At 37.1% G+C, this 26,823-nt stretch overlaps 2 protein-coding genes across 2 annotated transcripts in view; one reads left to right on the top strand and one right to left on the bottom strand.

Annotated features, from left to right (window-relative positions):
* The window catches only part of Zip99C (Zinc transporter Zip99C), a 109,246-nt gene that overhangs the window by 25,428 nt on the left and 56,995 nt on the right, over positions 1–26,823 (bottom strand). The window lies entirely within an intron of this gene.
* The window catches only part of FipoQ (F-box/LRR-repeat protein FipoQ), a 140,287-nt gene continuing 132,749 nt past the window's right edge, over positions 19,286–26,823 (top strand). Inside the window, exon 1 of the mRNA XM_069834163.1 lies at positions 19,286–19,405. Within this exon, the coding sequence (XP_069690264.1) occupies positions 19,301–19,405 (105 nt within the window). The 5' untranslated portion in view covers positions 19,286–19,300. The remainder of the gene's footprint in view (positions 19,406–26,823) is intronic.

Genomic DNA, 26,823 nt, shown 5'->3' with positions numbered 1-26,823 from the left:
TGAAAACCATTATAATAAGTAAGTTAAAATTTCCTACAGAAACAAATGTTCAAATTCTAACATTCTGACAAGAAAATTCAATACAACTTTCGACCTTGGCAGGCAACCGAGTTGTCCATTGCTTGGCTTTTCGAGGGCTAGATCCGGAATAGGTCCTTGCACTTCGACTTCCTTTAGCTTTAGGCCATTGTGTGCCAGTCCTTACGTAGCGTAGCAGAGAGTGTAGCGCCGGACAATTAGGCACAAACAAGACATTATGGACAGTAGTGATATCGTGATATTCGATTAATTAAAATGTGTCACAGTGAAGCCAGTTTCTGACCGATGCTTTTCCAATTCACTGCAGGCTAAAGGAGATGCACTACCACATTTACTTTTTAACGCTCTAGAGTCTAGAATATGCCACTGGGAAAGTCCCGATAACAGAGAGGGTTTGGAATTGAATGGGTTACATCAGCTGCTTGTTTATGCGGATAACGTGAATATGTTAGGAGAAAATCCACAAACTATTACGGAAAACACGGGAATTTTACTTTACGGGAAGCAAGTAAAGAGATAAGTTTAGAAGTAAATCCCGAAAAGACAAAGTATGTGATTATGTCTCGTGACCAGAACATAGTACGAAATGGAAATATAAAAACTGGAAATTTATCGTTTGAAAAGGTGAAAAAATTAAAATATCTTGGAGCAACAATAACAAATATAAATGACACTCGGGAGGAAATTAAACGCAGAACAAATATGGGAAATGACTGTCATTATTCGTTTATGAAGCTTTTGTCATCTAATGTGCTTTCAAACAACTGAAAGTTAGAATTTATAAAAAAAATATATTAACGTTTGTTCTGTATGGTTGTGAAACTTGGACTCTCACTTTGAGAAACAGAGACTAAGGATATTTGAGAAAAGGTGCTTAGAAAAATATTTGGGGTTAAGAGGGATGAAGTTACAGGAAAATGGAGAAAGTTGCACAACGCAGAACCGCACGCATTGTATTCTTCAGAGCAAATTTCCTCGCTGTCTGACTGGATGCGACGACCTCATGAATTGGTCAGCAACGTCCCCAGACCTTAATCTCTTATATTTCTTTCATTGGGGTGATATGAAGACAAGAGTTTATCGCAAATCGGTACAGAATGTGGAAGACTTACATGCACGTTGTAGGGCGTACTCAGAAAAATTGGATCCGTAAGCTCAGTTCACTTTGTTGGTATGCTTTGTTTTATTTTGTTTTGTGATTTTATTTAATCAGTAGACTATGTTTAATGTATGAAGGTGATAATATCCAATGGTACAACACTGAGATAAGATGAGATTATTATTATTATTATTATTATTATTATTATTATTATTATAAAGCAAAAGCTGCAAAGAATGAATTCCTATTACATACTTCATGTTTACGGAAAACAGCACTGACACTAGGTTAAACGTGATCATGAGGTCAAGGATTGGAGGAGGGGAAAGCGTCACCTGTTGTTATTGAACTAAGCGGCGTTGCCAGATATTTCGTAATAATCTTTTCTCTAGAGCTGTAAGAACAAAGTGTCAGGACTCTCTTGTTTCCTTCGTTGTGCCCTACTATTATTTATTTTCGGTACCAAGTTTCTTTCCACTCTGTGTAGGTAAATAAGAGAAACAAATAGAGTTTGTTTATTGATGACCCAATCAATTCAAAGTTCAATACAACTAACAACAAGCACGCTCAAAATCAAGCGTATATTTCTTCAAATAAAACTGTGGCAATAATTTTGACAGCTACTGTCCTGCCATCTAAGAATCGCTATTAATCTAACAAAAATATTTATAATAAAATATATTGTTTGCAGCACTATTATCGATATTATGGCCATACGGAACGAAGTCTATTCTTGATTTCATTCACCAGTCGCTTCCAAAAAAATCGCCATACAATTCTCTCTTCCACGCATCCTCTACTGAAGACCAGATGTTGATTTACCCATATATATGATTTATCGCAAACGTCCTGGAGAAATTCTTCTGGGTTCTCCCTGCCAAAGTTTTTCGAAGAAAGACGTCCAATGTCTACCATTGTTCAAAATGAGTTGGAGCGGATTACAAGTGCAGCCAATATTAAACGAGCAAAGAAAACAGCTGAAGTTGAAGAATGGCCAGGAACATAGAAAGATTCGAAAGAGATCACTCTCCTACCAAAAAGAAGCGGAAGTACGTTGACACACACACAGACGAATATTACGTATAACTGAAAAATACTCAGAATACAAGGCAGAAGGCATCATCGTCCGGTACATAGGCCACAACCTGGCAAGACATTTTTGAAACCAACTGAAATTTACAGATTTTTGAAACTAATTTAAATTCAAATAATAAAGAGTTGTTTTGACAATCATGATTTAATTTTGTGTACCTTTGTATCGAATTATGATAAATTGTCAGTGACGAATTGTCCGTGACCAATTGTCTCTGACGAATTGTCCGGGACTGACTTTTGAAAACCCCTGTATATATAGCCTACACATACATAATATATAGGCGTGTGTGTGTGTGTTACATTGGACAATCTTCAACAGTTCAACAATTCTAAGCATGCATTTCAATATTATCACAATTTCTCTCTGTAATAAAAAAGTAAGTAGTTTAATCTCTGCTTAATAACGCTAATTAGCAAGGTTCGTAACGGATGCTACCACCGAGATTCTGGGTAACCGTTACACGGAATAATTTGATGTCACACTCTTGAACAAAATTAGGAACATTACGAAAAGGATTAATAACTGGATCGTTAACTGTTGCGAGAGTGAGCAACAAGTTACAATTTGTTTCTTTATATTAATGTTGATTTGTAACAGGTATCGATCAAATTCCAGCAGAATTAATACAAGAGGGTGGAAACGCATTATCTAGTGAAATTTATAAGCTTGTACTTTCTATTTGGGAAAAGGAAATTTTACCAGAACAATGGAAGGAGTCCATAACTGCACCTATCTTTAAGAAGGGCGGAAAGACTAACTGCAGCAACTTTCGAAGAATATCACTTTTATTGACGTCGTACAAAATGTTGTCCAATATTCTTTTGAGGAGATTAACTCCTTATGTAGATGAAATTATTGGGGATCATCTGTGTGATTTTACGCGTTAGATAGACTATTCGACAGATTTTTTGTGTTCGACAAATATTGGAGAAAAATGGGAGTATAAGGGCACTGTTATTCATAGATTTAAAAAAGGCATATATGTCTGGGTTAAGAGATGTTTTATGTAATATTCTTATTGAATTTGGTGTTCCCAAGAAAATAGTTCGATTAATTAAAATGTGTCTCAGTGAAACATACAGCAGAGTCCGTGTAGGCCAGTTTGTGTCTGACGCTTTTCCAATTCACTGCGAGCTAAAGCAAGGAAATGCACTATCACTTTTACTTCTTAACTTCGCTCTAGAATATGCCATTACGAAATTCCAGGAAAACAGAGAGGGCTTGGAATTGAACGGATTATATCAGCTGCTTGTTTATGCGGATGACGTGAATATGTTACATGAAAATCTACAAACCATTAGGGAAAACACAACTTCTTTTGAAGCAAGTAATGAGATAGATATGGAAGTAAATTGCGAAAAAAAAAAAACAAAGTATATGAGTATGTCTCATGACCAAACATAGTATGAAATGGAAATATGAAAATTCTAAATTTCTTCTTTGAAGAGGTGGAAAAATTCAAATACCTTGGAGCAACAGTAACAAATATAAATGATACTCTACAGGAAATTAAATGCAGAATAATATGGGAAATACCTGCTATTATTAGGTTACGAAGCTTTTGTCATCTAGTCTGCTTTCAAGAGACAAAGTTATAATACTCTCACTTTGAGAGAGGAACAAAGGTTAAGGGTTTTTGAGAATAAGGTGCTTAGGAAAATATTTAGGGCTAAGAAGGATGAAGTTACAGGAGAATGGAGGAAGTTACACAACGCAGAACTGCACGCATTGTATTTTTCATCTAACATAATTGGGAACATTAAATCCAGACGTTTGAGATGGGCAGGGGATGTAGCACGTATGGGCGAATCCAGAAATCCGTATAGAGTGTTAGTTGGGAGACCCGAGAGGAAAAAGACCTTTGGGGAGGCCGAGACGTATATGGGAGGATAACATTAAAATGGCTTTGAAGGTCTGGGATATGTTGATACGGACTGGATTAATGTGCTCAGGGTAGGGACCGATGGCGGGCTTATGTGAGGGGACAACGAAGTCCGGGTTCTCTAAAAGCCATTTGTAAAATCTAACTACGTATAAAATAAGAGATATTTCTTAGATTCAGGCAGTGATACAATATCCAACAAAATAGATTGTTATAACCAAATTTTCCGATGTTATATCCCTCTTTCCCGGTATAAACAAGTCACTTCATGTGAAATCGAGAGAAGTTTTTCACGAAATAAAGCTTAAGTAATAACATGAGACTTTTTCGTGTGATGTGTTAAACTAATTAACGAATGTGAACAAAGCTAGTGTCACCACAGTCTAGTATATACAGTCACGAAGCTCAATACGCAGTAAATATGGATCCATAGATAGTTGCTAACCACTAGGATCGCTAATATCGTCTTATTACAGACAAAGCGAAATAATACCGGCACAGTCAATTGTTCCTAGCACCGTCATAACCAGGGAACGGATTTATATGGACTAAAAATATATGAAATATGTAAATATATATGTAGTTATTTTTACCAAAATATGGAATTAAATATGGATTTTTACCAAAATATGGAATTAAATATGGACTTAAGATTATAAAAAAATGACTATGTACGTTAAATATTGGTACATTTTAATCAAACTAAACAAAAAATATAATGGACGTACCTTATCTTCCAATGTAGTTTCAACAAAACACAATTTTTATTGTCTGTTGCCATAACAATAGGTTACAAACATTTCTTTCAAGTGCTGAAAAGTGAATCTTCTTCTATTGTCTCTGAGGATAGATTTATACTGACTAAAAGAGCGTTCGACGTCACAAGAAGTAACTGGTACATAATTCAATTTCACAATGTCTGCTGGGGATAAGTCCAAGTTAATCTTCACTGTTGATTCACCACTCATCACAGCAACAACCTTTTGTAGTTCTTCATATCCAGGGTTTTTTGAAAGTACAGTGTCCACCTTAGCTCTTACTGCATCTGCAACTTTACCTCTACCACGATTCAGTTGTTCCACAGTACTATTTATAATTTCAAAACTTTCAGATAGTGAAAGGTGCCTATTTTGGAGACTTTTGAGCGTTTTTATGATGCATGAAAATGTATGCTGAATGTGAGCTAAGTCATTCTTCACACTTATGTCACAGGTAACTGTTTTCGCAGTATCAATTGAGACTGCATCTTCAGAGTCCAATGCAAGGAGAACATTGTTAATAGAGTCTATATGTTCGGCATAATATTCAACTGCTTCTAGCCATGTACCCCATCTAGTTAAAATTGGCTTTGGTGGCAATGGAATTTCAGGGTACATTTCTTTCAACACGTTAACTCTACTGGGAGCTTTGAGAAATACTTTTTTCACTGATGAAATCAACAAATCTACTTTAGGGAAATTGTCTCTGACCACTTCTGCCACACGATGAAATGCATGCGCCACACAAGTAAAATGAGTCAATTTAGGATATACAACAGATAATGCTTGTCCAGCTTTGACCATATAAGGGGCAGCATCGCTAATAAAGAATAACACATTATCGTACATAATACCCTTTGGCCACAGGATACCCATAGCTTCGTTGAACAGTTTAACTATAGTTTTGTTATTGCACTTTTCTAGAACATCACAATGTAAAAGAATTCGTTCAGAATATTGTTCACTTAACAAACCGATAACTACATTACCAACAAGTCTACCTTCTTTGTCGGGAGTCTCATCAATGGAAACCCAAATTGAACTATCTTTAATTTCATCTCTTATCTTCTGTATTGTCTCATCGTAGATGGATGGAGCATACGTCTTCCTAAGTGTTGACTCATCCGGGATTGTATGTTGAGTATATTTTTCAAGGAATTCCCTGAAGACCTTATTCTTTAGTTTGTAGAGAGGAATATCAGCAGAGATGAGAGAACGGCACAGGTCGATGTTAAACTCAGATCTTACATTCGATGTTGTTGGTTGTGTTAAAAACAATTGTCTCTGCTTGGAATTTAGTTGTTTGTTGGCCTGATGTTTACTAGTTGTAATGTGTTGTTGCACCAGGAACTTTTGTGTAGATGATACTGCACACTGACACAAATTACAAAATAATATTTTATTGTCAGTTGATAAACCATCTTCTTTAAATTCTGAAATGTAACTTGTTAGTTTTGATTTTAAATTGACTGAATGACGTACTTTTGGCATATTTACCGTCTTTATAGTATGATTTACAAAACTGAACCTATGTGTACTCTGACTGGCATTTAACTGTTGAGCTGCACAACTGAAGTCTGTTAAAAATTTTAAATTAAATTAATACAGTTTTGTAACTTACTTTCCCATTGTTGATAGGACTGCTAATTTTCAAATAACTCTGATGTTAAAGGGATTACTGAACATGTGTTTAAATCTCTATTGTTGAAATGTATTTTTAAAAGTTAATGGAATTTTGTTTTGTTTTATTGTTAAACCTAATATAATATGGACTGTTTTATATGAAATATGGAAAATATATGGAAATTAACGAAAATATGTACTAAACTCTAAAATATGGAAAAATATGGAAAATAAAAGTAGGATTTTTCAACCCTACACATTGTGAAACATAAAGATAATGCAAAATATAAATTATATTAGCTTTATAAGTAAATATGTATTTACATATAAATCCTTTCCCTGGTCATAACTAAAGCTGTTACATATATACTAGACTGTTCTGCCACTCTCTTATTTTATTATATACGAGTACGTAGATCTTCGGTTTCAAACTATTCTAGGTATACATGATTTTGTTGCATGTTATGATATAAGAATAGACGTTTTACACAATTGTATTTGACCTTAATACATAAATACAAATATAATTTAATCTCCTCCATATTGTTTTTTAACGGATTGTCCCTGCAATTATCTTCCCTTCCACGTCTACCCGAGTATGAAATCACTCAACTTTCCAGTTTTTGCAACCGGCGCGCCGCCGGATTCTTACTAATTACAACAATAAGCACAGCTCCTGCTCAAACTACATACAATGAACGTGACAAAACTAGATTTAACGGCCAGTCGGAGATCGACTGAGTAGGTCAGGCTACTCCTCACATCCATACCTCTGAAGAAGAAAAAAAATTATTTCATCAATTGAATAAAATTGCAAGCAATAGAAAACGTGTTTGGCATGTAACGTCGCATTTTAGCGTACAGGACGTATCATGTTAAATGTTACAAAATGGTAAGGTGGTTTAATATAAACATTTTTCATTTCGTAATACACGTAGGCCTACCTATTTGAGTTCGTTTTGGCGTTCAGCCCCGTAGAAGTAGGCCTACAGCACTGCAAATTTGACATTACTGTTAAGTGAACATCTAAACGCAGCACTAGGATACAAAGAACATCAACCCTATCAATTTGTACCATGTTGTCTTCTACACTATGCAGACTTTAGATAATCGACGAGAGATAAGTGATCTTCCCTTGGATATTGTCTAAATAACCACATTCCTTGACGTAATTCAGAGAGAACTCATCTATATTTATACAGAGTGTTAAAAATTATCATGCCGAAAGTTTTAGGGTAGATGGAGGAGATCAAAACAAATATATTTTTGTTAAACAACCATAGATCGGAAACCCATATTGAGTACTGAGCATGAGCAGGTGAAATATTAGAGGAGACCAAAACACACGATTCTATTTACAAATCACAACAGGTTTCTTTCTGCAGCAGTTTCCAACGGTTTGAAACCATCATGAGCACGCGAACTTCAATTTTACACATAGTAAATTCGATGTGCGCATGCTCATGAGTAGGGCCCGGATTTTTATGACTTAAAGAATACTAAAAAATGACCTTAAAATGATGACTTTATGACTTTAAAATAATTAAAAAATGACCTAAAAATAAAAAAGAATGACTTAAAAATTACCTTTATTTGTCGACCTCCTTGCGCAATATGGCAATATCACTTACGCTTTATCACTCAACACTGCATTACAATAACTTACAAACACCTGTTCACATGTTGGTCCACGGTGAATCTCTTCTCTGCTGAAACCTTCACTTCACAAATTTTACAGTACAATATAGTACCATCACTAGAAAATACAGTGTTGCCATACTCCGAGACAAACTGTTTTAATTTCGCGGAATTTTTAATTTCGGCATGGCAAAAAAGAAATATTACTTCAGTACGTCTAAACGACTACCTTCCGTTCTGTGAATGACTGAATTGTAACCAGTACACAAGAACCCGTGACAGTGCGAACCTCAGGCAGGTAATTTCACCCCCACATTTCTTTAGAGGACAAAGTCTGTCTTAAAATAGACATGACCGGTTAGTTGGACGAGTCCAAATGTTTAACAGAACATGAATAGGGGAGGCCACAATGCAACAGATTTCCAAGAATTCATAGATTTCGTGCTTCAGAAACATAATTTTACTAATATTAACAATAATGCAATCAAAATCGCTGAAAATGACAAAAACCCGGATTTGTTCTTAAAATATGACTAATAGAAAGTAATAATCCGTAAAAACTGCCCTATCAGAGAAAAGGTTCAAAAATGCATAAAAATGACCCATCAAATTGGTTTAATTTCACTGAAAATGATATGAGCTACATTTATCTTCCATAGAGCATTGTCCTAGCATCATCAGAAAAAAAAGATGCAAAGTCGTTGAAATCCGGGCCCTACTAATGAGTCATGACGGTTGCAAACTGTCGGAAACTGCTGCATAAACAAATCTGTTGTGATGTCATACTCTGAAACATTACGTACTCAGTAAGTAAACAGTGTGTACTAATACGAGTAGTAACTCAGTCCTGGTCGAGTGTCAACATGCAACGTTACACATAGAGAGGACTTAGAACAGGCACTTCGTTCACGGTGCGGCTAATAATCGAAGAGACCAGAGAATGTACCGCGAACATTTTCCTGAACGAAGATGTCATTATCGCAAATTTTCTGCAATTCACGCTCAGGAGAAACCGGCACACAGATGGTAACCAGCTCACTTTACACAGCCAGTCCGTGAAGTGTTCAGAGTTCTACGTTTTATTACCTAAAGCATCCAAGCAACCCGCGACAGTGTAGGTATATGTATGGAGTATATCTTGACGTCATCCTGCGCTACCTAGTTCAGATCTGCTGTTCAGTGAACACACGAAAAGAAAACCAAAGCTAGACGGTTGGTAATGAGTGCTACAACAGAAAAATTTGGTAGCGAGCACATCATTAAGAAAGAAGACACTGTATTTTTATCAGAAAGAAGAAAAAGTTGTTTATTTGGAACACTTAAAATGTTTACAGTCAATGATTGTAATTTGTAGAGACTCGTAAAGCACGCACTCATAATATGTTTTACTTTAAGTTTGTGATTAAATTTATATTTTTTTTTCATTTGTTAATTCCGAACCGAGCGGGCTAGCGGCGTGGTAGAGGGCTGGCCTTGCATTCGGGAGGTCCAGGGTTCGATCCCAGGGACCGGCAATCCTGGGGGTTTTCATGGTTTCCTCAGTTATATTTCCAGACAAATTCCAGGATTGTACCTCTTGAAAGTCCGGCCATGGACGGCGATCCTTCCCTTAATCCTTTCGTATGTGTGAGTGAATGCTGTGTAATGTCTTAAATGTTTGTGTTGTATCGGAGGTGGCCCTGGCACTGAGCTGATCCCTCATCCGGGGAGGCCCTCCACGTCCTTGTGTGGTCAAAGAAGTATGTATGTGACCATAGACCGACAGGTCGCGGCCCTGTAAGGCCCGGGTGGCGTGGATCGTGTAATAAGAACCTAAAAGAAAGAGGTTAAACTAAGGGAAAGAAGAAGTTAATTCCGAACTTTAATTAGATCTAAAGTATCTAGATGCGTTTTACTTATTGTAAACATCAGGGGAAGACAAATTCCGGGCGCCAGGTAGCCATGGCGACTAAAAATTGTATGTGACGCCTGAATATTGTTTATTGAGTTAAAAAGTTTTAAGACTTCGATTTATTTTGTCACACGACTAATACATAATGTTAAAAAACGGCTGTAGGAAGAAATTAGAATGTGCTTTTTAAATTAATATCGTTACGTTTGTTACGCATCTCAAGATATTGTCCTACATAGCTTCAGAGCGTCTCTGCATTGCATAGATATTTAATATATTACAGTACCGTACCGTAAATGTATCTATATGTTAGCTCGGATGGTTTCCTCATTGCATGTCTGGACGAAATATGGTGGCTTCTGAAAATAAAGGGACTGACTCCTCATTTTTTTTTAAGTTTCGTCTATCCCTAGAAAAAAATTACTTTATGCTCGACCATGCCGAAATGTAGTAATTATACACCTGGTAGCAGTACTTTAATGCATGTCATTAAAGTACACCTATTCATTAAAGTTCAGGTTTTCGATTATTCTCGGATATGCAATCGAAAGATAACGAGGGAAATGTCACGGAGGCTGGAAATCCAATACTGTCGCAGAAGGTTATGTTCTGTTACTATAATAATTAGCGTTAATTGTAAATTATATTCAAATAAATTCAATTTGTCATCTCGTTTTTCAATTCTAAATCAATTTCCAGTTATACCAAAATTAGTTCATGTTATTCTCTACACCAAGGTCAATGACATTATTGTTCCTCCGAAAAAATCAATACTTTCGCGTCTGTGCACATCTCACACGAGCTATGCACAAGGTCACTTCCGATCTTGAGTCAGATAGAAATAAAATGATACTTCTGAATAATTTCAAGTTAGAAATATGGTCGAGCATAAAAAGTCGTATGAAACTTGCCTATAATGGTAATTAAGACGCTCGTATGAAAATTATGAAACTCGCTTGCGCTTGTTTCATAAACAAACATGCTTGCGTCTTAATTACTATCATTATAGGCTCGTTGCATAATGTACTATTTTACTGCACATAAGTTGCCTTTAAATATATATTTCGTTATTAAATCCAAGTGGTATTCCTGTTGTTCACCGACTTACAAAATACAGGTACACGAACAAACAGATGTAGACACACTGTACCGGTGCAATCGGAAAGACTGTTTGGTTCACTGCAACTTGCCCTCCGTGCGAAGCTAGTATGATCCATGTACACCTAACTTGTATTCAAAGTAACTAAACGCAGGACTCCAGTAATAACCAACATTTTCGATAATAGGTGGATCGGACGGAGGGGGGGGGATTGTAAATTGGCCTGCAAGATATCCGGACCTCTCCCCATTAGACTTCTGTGGGGCTACATGAAAACCGTGGTGTATTCTTCCTCTGTTAAGTCGGAGATGGAACTTGCTGAACGAATTTTTGCAGCGGCCACAATCATACAGGACACACTCATTTTCCAACGAAAACGGGACCGTCTACTGCCTCCCTTCCGGCTCTGCAGTGAGGCTGATGTTGATCACTCTGAGCATTTATTTTAATTAACTGCGCACTGATAACAACAACAACAACAAATTAATGCAAAAAAGGTAACATCGTATTATTCTCAGTAACAACCAATAACTCCACTTTCGTATTTCATTTGCGCATGCTCAGTACTCAATGAGTTTCCGACCATGGTTATTTAACAAAAAAATATTTGTTTTGATCTCCTCCTTCATCCCTAAAAGTTTGGGAATGGAATTTTTCAACACTCTGTATAACTGCATTCTTAAATTTAGCAACCTTCAACACTTTACTAATCAAAACGATGTGTTTTACACAACTTTTAGGTGTTCTAATACCGTTATAATCACTGTGCTTGTAGAAAAAAAATGTGTGTACATACGCGCATCCATATACACTCTTGTACGCATATTCATACGTGTGCATATGAAGTGTTACGTATAATTCTCACTACTGTGAATATGTCAACAAGACTGTCTTATGTGTTTTGACTTTTAACAGCTAATCTATCGTTCAACGGTTGCCTTGTATCTATTTCTTATTTCCATCTTAGTCTATCTCCCCAATGATCGTTGCCTAGGTTGCGAGTTCTCTTTGTTCCAGTTACTCCTACTCTCCACGAAATCCGAGGTCGATCATGTTTTCGACGTCCTAGAGGGAACAACTGGAAAATTCTCTTCGGCCATCTTTCCTGGAACATCCTCTGAACGTGACCATACCACTTCAATGCTCAAACCTCCAAGTCAAATCGATCAAGGTCTGATTCTTCGGCCTTCATTCTCTCTGATGACTTCATTCCTCGAGATACCTGTGAACTTTGCCGTAATCCATCTACTTCCACTGAGTTTATAAAATGCTTAATTTTCTCAGTCAGAACCCAGCTTTCTCTCCGTAAATTAGGAAATTAAAATCTTTCCAAGAAAACTCGTAGAACAGTTATTCCAGGATGTCTTTGGCTGTCCAGATTTCATAAAATTCCATTTAGCATTCTAATCGTACTTTGGGTTAGATTAAGTAATAGTATTTTCAACATCTTTGTTGTAAGTGATCGACGTATAACTAAGGATCCTATTTTAAGGTGAATAAAAATAAAAAAATTCGATATAAAATTTACTTGATTACAGTTTTCTATCGATACGGTATTTACTTGTATAAAATAAAAGGAATCCCCTGTAAATGCTATGAAGGCATTTGTGAGGCACTGAGGTAGGGTATCGTTGGCTAACAGTTTCCTCATCCTGTGTTTGAATAACATGAAGTAACTGGCACCAAAAACCGTTCAGGCCATTTCTACTTCGTATTTAAAAATAAAGTAACTTGATATCCGGCTTGAATATCAGATTAAAAATTATGTATTGAAATATGATGCCTATTAAATTACAAATTTTGTACATAAATATCAAATCTTTGGACACTTTAAATTAAAATTTCATAAAAGAAATCAAAACAACTTCCAAGAAACACAATTTTCTAATAAACTGATTATAAAAACAAATAATAATAATAACAACAACGGATTCAAGTATATACGTAGATCAATTACTCTCATAATTTCAGTTTATATTTTTACATCTTCACTAGTTTCCATTTATAGTAATACTAAGCACATAACAAACAGAAGCACTGTGATTTGGTTTCAAGGAGAAAGTAACTGTCTAGATTTTCACGGAATTAAATTTTTCATCAAGTTGGCATGTCATCTGTTTGTACATTTTTCTTATTGAATTATTAGCCGGTATATGTTTGTTCTATTTAATCGGAAAGTTCGGAAAATAAGTTTAATTTTCGAGTAAACAGAGTTTTTTATACTTATTTTGTGGATTGAGACTACAAAATATGGACAGACAAAATAAGAAATGAAGCTGTGCTAGGAAGAGTTGGTGAAGAAAGAATAATGCTAAAATGATCTGGTCAGGGGGGAGGGAAAGGAATTGGCCGAGTTACTGGCTAAGAAATTATCTACTGAAAGATGAACTGGAAGGAATGGTGAACAGGAGAAACGTTCGAGGCAGAAGAAGGTAAAAGATGATAGACAACATTAAAATGAATAGATGTCCACCGCTGTGGCTGAGGTGTTAGCGAGTCTAACTCCGAACCCAGTGGGGCCGGGTTCTATTCCCGGTCGGAACGAGTTGCCTCGTGAGGTTTTTTTGTTTTGTTTTGTTTTTTTTTTTTTCCCACTTCACTCCTATGGATGAACATTAATAACTTTATCAGGCGATTGGAACCCCACTAATCTTCGCCACTTCCTTTCCTCCCCTATCATCCTTTCATCATCCCGTTACTTCTTCTGGTTTTCAGATCGCTCTACAGGCGGCCCTCCGAAGCTGCTGGCTCTCTCGACCGGCCTCCGTGGATTGTATTCAAGTGATGATGGATAACTTCTGCAAAGGAATGCGGGGCAGACCTTCTCGGGGGAGGACTTCCGCCTCGTTCCGTTAAGGGAGCCTTGGGGGGGGGTTGCAGGAGTGGTATATGAACTCTGTTGGCTGTAGGGACTGGTCGTTCAGAGGTCAAGTGGTTAGGTCGGTGGGCACGCAACTCATTCCATGTACAATAGACCTCAGGTCGTAGTGCGTGGGATGTTCCCTCCCTCCTAACAAAAAATGCATAGATTTTATTTTATTTGATTGGGTTATTTTACGACGCTGTATCAACATCTAGGTTATTTAACGTCTGAATGAAATGAAGGTAATAATGCCGGTGAAATGAGTCCGGGGTCCAGCACCGAAAGTTACCCAGCATTTGCTCGTATTGGGTTGAGGGAAAACCCCGGAAAAAACCTCAACCAGGTAACTTGTCCCAACCGGAATTCGAACCCGGGCCACCTGGTTTCGCGGCCAGACGCGCTGACCGTTACTCCACAGGTAAAAATGCATAGATCGTAGACTTAAGAAAAGAGGGAAGATTGGAGAATATTGGTTTTGCAGTGAAAGAAATTCGATTTTTATTTTGACTTAGCCTACTGTATCTTTTCTAGACAGCAACAGTTAGATGGTATAGAGAGAATGACTCCGAAGACCATTCTATAAAATAAAATAAAAACTATTTATTTACTGTGCAATGAATCAAACGCAGACTTCCAGTCTGTACCAAACTATTCTAACCGGTCAGTACAGAGCCCAGTACACATGCAATTACGATAAAATGAAACTAATGGTTTCAAGGGGAGACTCGGGTTTAATGAAATTGTCTAGCGAAAAGTTTGCAAATGAAAACTCTAATAACTGCTCGATTATGCGAGCATCTGGCCCATTAAACTTCCGGCGCAGTAAACATCCCCCTCCCACCTCACGAGTGTCGAGCAAGGTTGATTCCCAAGGCGAACCTGTTGTGCCCACATATTGTAGAACTGATCCTCTACGCAAGGACCATGTTACCCTGTCCAAGAAACAAACAGCAACCAGATTACTCATAAGGCCTACCTAGTGTTCAAAAAGAGTTCTATCCTCGGTAAGCCTACATAGTCGTTGATTCGCTCCCATTTCAGTTATGTTGGCTGAAGTCAAGCGTATAGAAGAGTTCTAGTACATCACGTCTTAGACTCATATTAATAAAATTATTCTTCTGCCTAACAAGTGTAAAGGCTCATTCACAATGAAAATTAAATATAACGTAAGCGTTAACTTAAAAATATAAACGTTACGGTAAAATCAAGAGCATTCACGATGGGAACATAAACATAACCGCAAACATACTTGGTAACCATGGAAACATAACAACGACGCCATTTCCTCATATTCTGTCGTATATTTCAGATCTTCACGATTGTGTTCTGTTTGCAAATCACGTAAGCATAAGCATGAAAGTTTGGAGTTTGCAACCTTTCATGTTAACGTTTACGGTAATGTTTATGTCAATGCTTATGTGAATCATTGTGAATGATCCCATTTGGTAGCCTGGGCGCAAACTTGTGTTTATGTTACGGTTATGTTTAATTTTCATTGTAAATGGGTCTTTAAGGCTCATTCACAATGAAAATTAAACATAACGTAAGCGTTAACTTAAGAATATAAACGTTACGGTAAAATCAAGAAGTCATACCATCATTCACGATGGGAACATAAACATAACCGCAAACATACTTGGTAACCATGGAAACATAACAACGACGCCATTTCCTCATATTCTGTCGTATACTTCAGCGCTCCACGATTGTGTTCTGTTTGCAAATCACGTAAGCATAAGCATGAAAGTTTGGAGTTTGCAAACTTTCATGTTAACGTCTTACGGTAATGTTTATGTCAATGCTTATGTGAATCATTGTGAATTATCCATTTGATATCCTGGGCGCAAACTGGTGTTTATGTTACGGTTATGTTTAATTTTCATTGTAAATGGGTCTTTAAGGCTCATTCACAATGAAAATTAAACATAACGTAAGCGTTAACTTAATATAAACGTTACGGTAAAATCAAGAAGTCATACCATCATTCACGATGGGAACATAAACATAACCGCAAACATACTTGGTAACCATGGAAACATAACAACGACGCCATTTCCTCAAATTCTGTCGTATATTTCAGATCTCTACGATTGTGTTCTGTTTGCAAATCACGTAAGCATAAGCATGAAAGTTTGGAGTTTGCAAACTTTCATGTTAGCGTCTTACGGTAATGTTTATGTCAATGCTTATGTGAATCATTGTGAATGATCCCATTTGGTAGCCTGGGCGCAAACTTCTGTGTTTATGTTACGGTTATGTTTACTTTTCATTGTGAATGGGCCTTTAGGCCACAAGGCCTGTTACGTTCTCACATAAAATTTTCACGCCATCTCTTAGCAGGACGACCCACAGATCTTTGGCCATGTGGTACATAATCATAAATTGCCTTTGGGAGTCTACTATTACTCATTCTTTCCAAATGACGTTTCCAATTAGACTGATATTGAACAATGCAATCTAAAACTGGTTGAGTCCCCAGCTCCTTTAAAATTTCACAATTTCTTTTCAGATCCCACTTGGTATAGCCCGCTGTTCTTCGTATGAATCGCATTTCACAAGCCGTTATTCTGCTTGTATCTCCTTTCCTCAGTGTCCATGCTTCGCTTCCATATCTGAGCATCGGTCGTACCAATTTGTTGTAGAGACGTATGCGGGTGTGTTTCTGAACCAAGGATGGTTTCATCACACTATTTATAATGCCCATAGCTCTTGCGTTTTATTAATTTTCTGTGATATGTCCAATTCTTCAAAAATGGAAAGATTGTAACTTAAATATGGGGAACTATTACATCTTTCTAATATTTTATTATCGAGACAAATTTTACTTTGTATTGGGTATTTCCCACAGAATGCCATAATTTTTGTTTTATCTGTTGAAATTTCCATATTGTATGTGGCTGCTACTTGCTGCAAATTATATATTGACCTTTGGAGGTCGTCTTCTGAAAGTGCTAATAATACCAAATCATCTGTAAAGAGAATCGAATCCAATTTAAGGTGTCTGTTAATTTGTATATATCCATGGCGAGTTTGCTTCAACTCTTTAATTATTCGGTTCATATAAATAATAAAGAGAATGGGTGATAATCCACATCCTTGTCTTACACCAGTATTGATGGGTGTCCAAGATGATAGCTTACCATCTTGTTTAATTGCTATTTTATTTTGGTTATATATGTTATGAATATTGTGGATAAACTGTTGTGGAACATTGTCGTCTACTAAAATTTGTAGTAACCTTGATCTGTCTACTTTATCAAAGGCTTTCTTGAAACATACAGTATTAATAAGCAATCAAGACAATTCAGAAAAACGTAAATACTCGTACAAAGCAATTGCAACTATGTACACATGTAACCATAAAATCATGAATCTTTAGATAAGAAACAGTCATCGGCAGACTGAGCCACGGTTGTTTAAATCCGTGACTTCCAGATAGCATCATACCCTGTCCGCAGATTCCACACGCTCTGGTTGTGATTTATCTCCAAGGAACGATCAACAAGAAACAAATGAACAGACTGCTGCGTAACTAGACTTCCTCTTAAAGGTCAGACATTGCACCACAAACAGCAAGTCACCCATCTATAGGAAAAAACCGCAAATTATGAGAGAAGCTTTCTCAGAATCGCAATTTCTCGAGACATTCATTCCACTATTGCTCCATTACTGCCTACTATGCATACAGCAACCTAAAGCAAACACAAATATTAGATTTAATCATTTATTTTTTTAATTATTATTTTCAGATAATATAGTTCTAAGTGAATGAGTAAAGGAACACACCGTAGGTTCGTCTGCCGATATGTAAGGCTATCTCGAATCTAAAATCAGGCTTTCAAGCTCTAACACAATAGGGCAGAAGGGTAAATATGTTTATCGTTCCCCATGTCCTTACTGGTTTTATTAAGTCCCAAATTGGCTTTTTCAACATTAAGACTGCACCGACACAAGGTGGAACTCATAAGACACTCCTGTGAGTTTGGAAAATGCCGAGTTAGCACGTAACAATATACTCAGAATATTACACTGACAAAGGAAAAATCTTAATACTAGAGATGGAATTTGAACTCAATCTTGACATGCAAAGCTGAATTTAGCCGCAAGAGATTATCCTTCTCCATTGCTTTACCCACTCTTCCTGCTGCTTCCAACAGTGCTTTCCACAGTCTTCCCTTTCCAGTCTCCCTGTTGCTTCCATAGGTAACCTACTTTCCACAATCTCCCTGTACTTTCCACAGTCTCCCTGTACTTTCCACAGTCTCCCTGTACTTTCCACAGTCTCCCTGTACTTTCCAGTCTCTCTGTTGGTTCCACTTGTACTTTCCATAGTCTTTCTGTTGCTTCCACCTGTACTTTCCACAGTCTTTCTGTTGTTTCCACCTGTACTTTCCACAGTCTTCCTGTTGCTTCTACAAGTACTTTCCAGTCTTTCTGTTGCTTCCACCTATATTTTCCACAGTCTTCCTGTTGCTTAAATTATACAAGTGAGTGTGCAAAAATCAAAAGCATACTTGCAGTTGATGTGTTTTGTGTAGAAAATTATTTGCAGTAAGGGTTCAAAGTTTAATTTTCATTTATCTCCAAACTCATTTTTATGACCTCTCCCTTTACCCAAAAACACAGAATTTTAAAGGTGCGGTCGAATTTGTATAATGGAATATTGTTTTACAACTTTCCCTCGAACTTGTTTGATTTCTCGATACTTTTCGTGCACTTGTTATTCTTCTTAATATTACGAACAGTATTAAGCGAAAATTTACGTACTTAATTAGAAAACAAATTGACTAAAAATTATTACAAAATGCGAGTAGGCTACTTATTTCATGCGACAATGTTAAAAGCTAATTTAATCCCTGCAATTTATAAAGTCAGGTTTCTTAATTTTGGTATCATAAAAAGTACTTTTTGTGTGCAACGCATGAAAGTCTTATTTGATACACAGTATATTATTGCATTTTGAATGACAGTTCCAAGGAAAAACACTACAGACAGTATCTCATCGGCAGAATGATAAGACTAAACGCAGGAAACGTCTAATGAAGCATGCATAATATTCCTGATACTGACTCCTTTTTCATTATTACGTTATATTTTTCTTCTGCATATTGTCCAATTTTAATCTTTCTTCCATTCTATCCATATAATCTTATATCTGTCATTCCGTAATTGAACTCTCATAAAATGACCTCAGGAATAATAAATTCTCAATTCAGGTGAATTCGTGATCATTCTGTATAGCACAGTTTAGTCTTCAAGCTACTGTATCATGATCTTTATTTATTGCTGCCATTATCTTCGTGTTTTCAGACATGGAGGCCCGTGCCAGTGTGTGTTACTTCTCAGCAGAACAAGCGCAGGAATTGATAGAAAGGAAGGCAATTGGTGGCAAAGGCAGAGTGTACGTGGGCATGGGAGTGAGTATGGGTTACAAGTTATGTTACACTTGTGTGTATTTCATATAATTATGTTGTGTATCAGGATTAAAGAATCTCCAGTTACAATATACAGGTTACAGGTTGTTACACTTGTGTGTATTTTTATATAATTATGTTATATTAAAGAATCTCCAGTTACAATTACTACGTTTTCATGGAGTATTCAAATCTATCTGAATACGATCTGTACTGAATACGATCCCTGTTTTCATGCAATTTTCGATACTTATTGAAAATGATCTGAGTACGGAAGCTGAAGTTTCGAAAGTAGTTATGTTGGTGAACATGTAATCGACATATTAGCGTGTTGGTCACTCTGTAGGCATTAGTCTATAAACAATGTTGGGTTTTCCAAATGAGGCGCATGAAAACTTAATATTCTGGCTGTTAATGAATAATGGCAATATTGACTTCTAGGAAAACACGAAATATTATGTTTTACAAGACTCTTTTTCAACATACATATTGCTCTCGCTATTGGTAAAAACAGCTGACACATCAAACAAATGACCATCGATCACGCGCTTAGCGTATTGAGATCGATTTGAATACGATACCCGTTTTCATGGAACTCAATTCGAGCTGAATACGATCCGATCCCGTTTTTTAGGTGTATCGACCTTGAGACTCACATCGAATTGAATCGCCGTTTTCATGAAGATTTCAATATGGTAAGTGTATTCAGATCGATCTGAATACTCCACGAAAACGTAGTAAATATAAGTCTACAACTTTAAATATAAACAGTTATTCTTAAGAAAATGAAGCGTTTCTTTTTCTCTTCAAGAAGTGCAAGGAAGAAATATACTGTTTTTTTAAACATTGCTACTTCTGACAATTGATGTACTGTACGTACAGGCTGCCCAACAAATAAACCCTGTGAGAGGTAGAACTACAAGTTTCTGCCTTCACTTACATCTTTCCCTCTCTCAAGTAAAGGCAGCTGTGATCAGATCTTTCACTCTTGCATACCACTACAACTTACACAAAGTTAGACAGCTGATCCATTATTGTTTCCTTGAAAAACAAAGATGCCCGTTGAGGTTTTTCGGCGCTTTGAGTAGCGAAGTGAGAGTTGTAAACAGGTTGTAGAAAGATATGGAAAAAAAAAAATTGGAACAGCGGGAGATGGTACTTCAGAAGTGACGGTGCTGCCACAGGGCTCAAGAATGCTGGGATGGCTGTAGTGTTAACTTTCTTCACCTTTTTACGAGTTTTCCAAGTATCATGCGATTACCACAATTATACTCTATATGTCTCGTCTTCCGATACAGGGTAATACCTTCGGTCATTTTTGTGCGCTACTTACATGATAGACAGCTAATCTATCTTGGAATACGACTGATGACATGTAAAGTGTGATGATTGAAGGTTATGGAATTGGGAAGAAAGCGTGCTGTGGACTTTTGTAATTGGTGCATTCAAAGCCTGAAACATTCCTTTAAGTGCCAACATCTGAGTTTAAGATCTCTGTACTTGCCTACCCGAATCAAACTTAATGAATGACGAGATCCAATAAGGAGAAAAACTGTCCAGAACAAATGGATACTTTTGACATTCAGAATGTACAGTAGTGGCAAAAAAACCGGACCGACCCTTGTAGCGGATTTCAGAGCCTTGTTCACTCCAGAGCACGATAGACTGGTAACTAAGACTTTCGTGATTCGAATCCTGCCTGGGAAGGAAATGTTTTTTGTTCCTTATTCAAATTTATTCCCAATACTTTTCGATTGCAACGATATTTTACTACTTAATTAACTTATTCCCAGAACATGAATTTTACAGGGCGATCCGTTTGAGCAGACATAAAATAAAAACGTGATAAAATGAGAACTGTTGCTATTTATTGTTAAATAAACTGTACATGTATTTTAGAAGAACGGGAGTTTTGTCCAAACTAGACCTCAACGTGCCCACCACTGCGAAGACGATACAGTTTACAGATTAGATTATGGTTTATTTAACGACGCTCGCAACTGCTGAGGTTATATCAGCGTTGCAGATGTGCCGGAATTTTGTCAGGCTCAGGCTCATGTCAGTAGATATACGGCTTGTAAAAGAACTCCTGCGGGACAAAATTCCGGCACACCGGCGACGTTGATGTAACCACTGCAGCTGCGAGTGCCGTTAAATAAAACATTATTTAAATTTAAGTCCTGTAACATCTTCTGTCGTGCTTTAAACTTAATCTCCTGTTATTTGTCTGATCTATTACGAATCCTTCCCTTTGTACTAGTTTCCCACGAACCGCGTCAGAGAGAAACGTGAAATTAGAAATCCTATAGACACAAGCAGACTGATAACAGAATTAAGACTTGTTATACCATGTATTTATCACGCCTCAGTTATTACGACAGTCAACTTCAGATTTCCATTCCACTAGTCATCGTGTGAAGGCCATCATACACGATCAGACTTGTTCAAAAGAAGTTAAAACATGACGTACAAGAGTTGAAACTTAACATACCGTCCAATGCTCACAAAGTGACGACTATCATACATTGCAATACATGATGCAAGACTAACAGCCGATTATATAAAGCATTTGAACCGAAATTATGGGTCAAAAATGGCCGCCAGTCAAGTTGAACCCAGATTTCTGTTGTATAAACGCTAAACTAAGTTCATGTTACTTCAGTCTAAGTTCATATTTATAGTCCCATCGCTCTAATTTCCGGCAGCCAATCACGTTGCAGGTCGGCTACATTTAAACGTGTGAGTCTTGTGATTCGCTGATGAAGACGTTATGCATTTCCTAAGGCTCGATAAATACTTAATATAATCGCCCGCCATTTTGGTTCTTTCGTTGGCGTTCGCAGAAAGCACACGAGGACGTTATTTGCCACTCAATTATTTGCTCAATTACAGTGCGTTTGATTTATTATCATAGGAGCTACAACATGATAATGTTTCACGGTGTGGCAAATAGATTCCTCGTCTGGTAGCTCGGATACGAAAGAACAAAAAATGGCGAACGATACTACCTACCTAGACTTTATAGAGCCTTCACTTCTTAAGACGTAAGCAAAGAGGAGGAGTCACGCCGGGAATAACAGCGTCGCGACCATAACTCTCGCATTTTCGTGTGCCCTATGTACAACAACTTTTTTGAGGTAAGTTATTTAAATAACTATCATTAAAAATAGACATAACACTTTTTAAAGATTATGAAGTTTATTATTTAGCAGAAGTAAGGTAATGTATATTGTATCAGTCACGAGGAATGTTAGCTTACATCCGAAATAAAAACGTCTATTATTGTTTATCATTTTACAAATACACATGCATGAAATTATTGACAATTGCATTAGTTTCGATTTTATAAAAAAAAATAATGTTAAGTAATAAGAAAATACTAAATAATTAAAATTCATGTTCTGGGAATAATAAGTTAATTAAGTAGAAAAATATCGCTGCAATCGAAAAGTATTGGGAATAAATTTGAATAAGGAACAAAAAAAAGTTTCCTTCCCAGGCAGGATTCGAACACGAAAGTCTTAGTTACCAGTCTGTCGTGCTCTGAGTGAACAATGCTCTGAAATCAGCTACAAGGGTCGGTCCGGGTTTTTTTTTTTTTTTTTTTTTTTTTTTTGCCACTACTCTACAATGAAAATACATGATCCACTTTGGAACATAAACTATGTTTCCTATTGTAAGAAGCTTTCCGAAAGGTTCCCAGCCGTATTTTAGTATCGACGAACTGTGAAGCTGTTTCTAACTGGCTGTTATTTGATATCGGCACTACCTCACTTCTGCCAAATAATAAAGACGCGAGCAAACAGAACATGATAAACTTGAATACTGTAAGAAACTGAAAAGTGAATTACCAATATTTCAAGGATACAGACACAATCTATAATTATGTAATAGACCGTGACATACTGAAGGTGATAAGTGATCATTCCTGGGAATTATTAAGAACGTCATCATTTCCTTCGCAGCTTAAGCCATTTATTTTCAATTACATTTTGGTGTGTGGTGATACATTGGGTGGTGCAAAAGCCACTTGACAACGAAAAGTAAAAACTTAATTTTGTGTTTTAAGATGGAATCACCAAGGAATGATAATTTTGTCATGATATGTTTGTTAAGAATACTCAACTGATTATTCATTTCACTGTTACGTAATCCATCTGAAGCCAGTTTTGCATGAAAGTGGGCCTAAATACAGCGTTCTAGTGTCAAGTAACTTATACGCCAACCGATATATAACTATAACTTGGGAAGGTCTATGTTGGCAGAGCTACCTGATGCCTTGGGAAGGGTCAGGGAGGGTGAGTTGAACTAATCCTGGGACACAGACACTTGTATAACAGTATTTCCTCTTTCTTTCCTCCCTCTCCCTCACCAAACCAGTCCATCTGGAGACGTTGTCAGTGGTGGATGTTATTACAACTGTGTGTTAACATTTTTCAGTGTAGTTTGAGAAGGTGCCTATAATCATTTTATAATTAAAATGTTAGAAGTATTGTGCTTTATATTAGGCCTACTTGTCCTAGTGTTTGTGATTCTTGGTGTAGGAACAAGAGGAAAGCCACTGCAGTCTGACGCCAGGGAAATAGTGTGCAATGTACATAAGTTTTTCGTAGAGGAGTACGATGCCTTGAAAGTCGGAAATCCTACAATAAGCGTAGTCGAAGTAGCAAAGCGAACTGCTGTTGCGTGTGGAGTATCTGAACGCACTGTTTACCGTATCCTAAATGAAAAGAGAGAAGCAGATGAATCAGGAAGAAGAGTTTCAACTCCGGGCAAAAAGCGGCCGCAAAGAACGCCCACGAAAACCAATATAGACTCATTCACTGCTGCCGCCATCAAGAGGCAGATTTATTCTTTGTATAAGGCTGATTTCATTCCGAGTGTGGAAGATATTCGTGATGCTCTCGATAAGTCTGGCTTATTTTCTGGCAGTAAATGGTCGGTCCGGGAATTATTAAAAAAACTTAATTTCCGTTACGCTAAGAATAACTTCGGACGGAAGCTTCTGCTAGAGAAACCCGACATAATTGCTAAGCGATTCCATTTCTTAAGGAGGATGCGCGACTTAAGAATAACCGGCCGCCCTATCGTTTACCTAGACGAAACATGGATAAACATCAATCACACGAAGAGCAAAATTTGGATTTGTGAAGATGGTGACATCCCTCTGAACGTGCCCCTAGGAAAAGGAGGACGATTTATTATTGTGCATGCTGGATCTTCTTCTGGATTTATACCAGGAGCCTATCACAGTTTTAAGTCCAAATCTACCAACGATCCTCATGAGGAAATGAACGCCGTTCATTTCAAACATTGGTTCGAAAACAAACTCCTTCCGAACATTCCACAAAACAGCATTATAGTAATGGATAACGCCTCTTACCATTCTGTACAGTTAAATAAAGCTCCCACTTCTGCATCTTCTAAATCAGACATGCAGTCTTGGTTACGTCAGAACAACATAGAGTACGACCCAAAGGCGACAAAAATCGTACTGTACGACATAATAAAATTGAAAAAGGAAAAAATGGTAAGGTACGAACTGGATACATTAGCTCAAAGTGAACCACACCGGCATACCGTAGTACGACTGCCACCATACCACTGCAATTTTAGTGCCATTGAGTTCATCTGGGCTCAAGTGAAAAATGATGTCGCTAAACACAATGTATCTTTCAAATCCAGTGAAGTTATAAAATTATTTGAAGAAGCGTTGTCCAAGGTTACGCCAGAGAATTGGAAAAATGCGTGTGAACATATTAAAAAGGAAGAGGATTTTTATTGGGAAAGGGATGGAATGATTGACAAGGCGGTGGATCGTTTCGTAATAAGTTTGGACTCTGATAGTGACGACGATGACGGTGACGACAACATGGAAGTAGAAGTAGAAGAATCCGCCACTGCACATACAAACAGTTTCATGGAGGGTGTCTGTCTCTTGCCACCATCCCCCCCGCAGAGTTCCGGTCAGCCACTGAGTGAGTGAGAGGTAAGAAATATATCTTTCTCTGTCTAAATTTCTCTGCCAACTAAAGAATTCTATACTTATAAATAACTATACACATATACAGAGTGTTAAAAAAGTATCCAATATTTAGGAGGTGCTAGTATGCATCAAAACAAGAAAATGTCTAATAAACATGGGTCCTACAACACATAATTTCTGAGATCTGAACACTTGTTCATAGGAGGTGCTCAATGTGACCTCCATTCATGGCAATGTATTCCTCTGCCTTTTGGCATATCTCTGTTGTAGCACGTATGGTCCTATTAATCAAACAAAGAACTCCTGCCCATACGTTGATTGAGAATCGGTGCTGATGCCTTGTTTCTTCAACTGCATGGGGATTTTAATCAGCCCACACATGCTGATTATGAAAATTCATATCTCTGCTGAACCCCGCTCATATCCGCAACCAGACTTTTTTTTTCAGTATTCCTTGCGATGTATCATTATTCTATGCCAAAGGTGTCAACTACGGTATGATTATCTGGTAGTCTGCTGTATTGTAGGGCAGAGAAATGCATTGCCATAAATGGACGTCACATCGAGTACCTCCAATAAACAAGTGTTCAGATCTCAGAGAGTATGTGTTGTAGGACCCATGTTTATTAGGCATTATTTTTTTGTTTTGATGCATACTAGCACCTCCTAAAATATTGGATACTTTTTCCTTAACACCCTGTATATACAGGATGTTTAATAATTAGCTACAGGTACAAACATTTTCTGGTATAAAATACTCGTAGCATATAGCTTTAGTTGCTGTTTGTTTCATTTGCCATAGAAACCACAGTGAAATGACTGAAACAAAAGTTTGTGAAAATAAACTCAATTATTTGAGAACAAAACTGTACCATAGCGAATTGACGAATCTATTCGCTATGACTGTACTATTATTTTTATACAGGGACATCACTTTATTTTTACTAGCATTTTTATTGTACCTGCATTTCTGAATGTACTTGACTCCCACTCCTTTCACTAATGTTCTTGCTCCCGTCAGCCACACAAACTTACGGCCGCTGTTGCATTCGAAGTCTGCTAGCAGTGAAGTAAACAGTACAGAGTATAGTGTGTTTCAGAAATATGGTTGCGTTTTCCATAGAAGGAAGAGCCTATATTATTGAAGCTTATTTTCAGGGGCAGGTACTGTATTTATGGAGATTAACTTTATCATTTGTGTTTTTTAATATTGGTATCGTTGGAGATTGATTTGTACTCCTGGCGGATATTAATGGAAATTTTGGAAAATACAATTATTTTGAAATTGGAGTATTAACTCAGTATGAATATTAGGTACTTTCCAAGTAATTTTCGTTGAATTCTGGTAAAGGTGCGGTATGGCCAATAGACAATATTTGTTGGATTGAGACTGTATTTAACACATATGCATTAAACACGAAAAAAACTTGCAGCC

Source organism: Periplaneta americana, chromosome 1 (assembly GCF_040183065.1).
Source record: "Periplaneta americana isolate PAMFEO1 chromosome 1, P.americana_PAMFEO1_priV1, whole genome shotgun sequence".
In the NCBI taxonomy this organism is placed as follows: Eukaryota; Metazoa; Arthropoda; class Insecta; order Blattodea; family Blattidae; genus Periplaneta; species Periplaneta americana.
This window is presented reverse-complemented; position numbering and strand designations above follow the sequence as displayed.